The 1294-nt window shown below is 52.0% G+C and overlaps 1 protein-coding gene across 1 annotated transcript in view; it reads left to right on the top strand.

Moving 5' to 3' along the window:
- The window catches only part of EMH_0067970 (uncharacterized protein), a gene marked incomplete at both ends in the record, with an annotated part of 2699 nt that extends 1471 nt beyond the window's left edge, over positions 1–1228 (top strand). The window contains 3 exons of the mRNA XM_013498681.1: positions 494–556; positions 788–829; positions 1001–1228. Of these exons, the coding sequence (XP_013354135.1) occupies positions 494–556; positions 788–829; positions 1001–1228 (333 nt within the window). The remainder of the gene's footprint in view (positions 1–493; positions 557–787; positions 830–1000) is intronic.
- Positions 1229–1294: the final 66 nt, after the last annotated feature.

The raw sequence follows: 1294 nt of genomic DNA, 5'->3' as shown, positions 1-1294 counted from the left end.
GCTGCTGCTGCTGCTGCTGCTGTTGCTGCTGCTGCTGCTGCTGCTGCTGCTGTTGTTGTTGTTGTTGTTGTTGTTGTTGTTATTGTTGCTCTCTTGCTGCTGATGCTGCTGCTGCTGCTGTTTTCATGCTGATGTCTCGCTGCTGCTGCTGTTGTACGCTTGCTGGCCCCTTGCTGCTGCTGCTGCTGTTCTCTTGCTGCTGCTGCTGCTTCCCTGCAGCTGCTGCTGCTGTCCTCGTGCTGCTGCTGCTGCTGCTCATCTCGTGCTGTTGCTGCTGTATTGCTGCTGCTGCTGTGTTGCTGCTGCTGCTGTGTTGCTGCTGCTGCTGTGTTGCTGCTGCTGCTGTGTTGTTGCTGCTGGTGACTACGTAAGCAGCAGCAAGCCAGCAGCAGCAAGACAGCAGCAGCAGCAGCAAGACAGCAGCAGCAGCAGCAAGACAGCAGCAATGCATGCAGCAGCAGCTGAATGGTGGGGTTGTTGTTATTGTATACAGAACGCCCAGGAGGTTTTCGAGTTTAACTTGATGGGGGTTTTGCTGCAGCTGGAACAGAACCAAGTCAAACCCTAAACCCTAAACCCTAAACCCTAAACCCTTAACCCCCTAAACCCTAAACCCTAAGCCCTAAACCCTAGATTTATATCTATCTTTAGTTTTCCGTCTTTAGTTTTCTCTTTTTCTGTCTTTCTCCATCTGTATTTCTCTCTCTCTCTGTGTCTCTGTCTCTAGGGTTTAGGGTTTAGGGTTTAGGGTTTAGGGTTTAGGGTTTAGGGTTTGTGGTGTGTTCAGCGTCTCACTATTCCGGCGGATGCAGCTGCGCGCGATCGGTGTGTGCGGGTTAAAATCTCTAAAGGGTTTAGGGTTTAGGGTTTAGGGTTTAGGGTTTAGAGTTTAGGGTTTAGGGTTTAGGGTTTAGGGTTTAGGGTTTAGAGTCTAGGGTTTAGGGTTTAGGGTTTAGGGTTTAGGGTTTAGACTGTCTCTGCTGCTGCTGTCTCCTCGCAGCTACCCCTACCCAACTCTTTTAGAGATGGCAGCATGGGGTCAGGCGCAGCAGCAGCAGCAGCAGCAAGAGGAAAATCAGCAGCAGCAGCAGCAGCAGCAGCAGCAAAAGGAGCAGCAGCAGCAGCAGCAGGAGGAGGACTCGAAGGAGAATGCAAGCAGCAACACCAGCAGCAGCAGCAGCAGCAGCAGCAGCAGCAGCAACAGCAGCAGCAGCAGCAAAGATACTAATCAAGCTTCTGCTGCTGCTGAGGGTGTGAAGACCCCACAGCATTCTGCCCCTCATATTGCCGAAGG

This window comes from Eimeria mitis, genomic scaffold (genome assembly GCF_000499745.2).
Source record: "Eimeria mitis Houghton genomic scaffold, Emh_scaff3628, whole genome shotgun sequence".
Taxonomy (NCBI): Eukaryota; Apicomplexa; class Conoidasida; order Eucoccidiorida; family Eimeriidae; genus Eimeria; species Eimeria mitis.
Note: the sequence above shows the minus strand (reverse complement) of the source record. Positions and strands in the feature narration are given on the sequence as shown.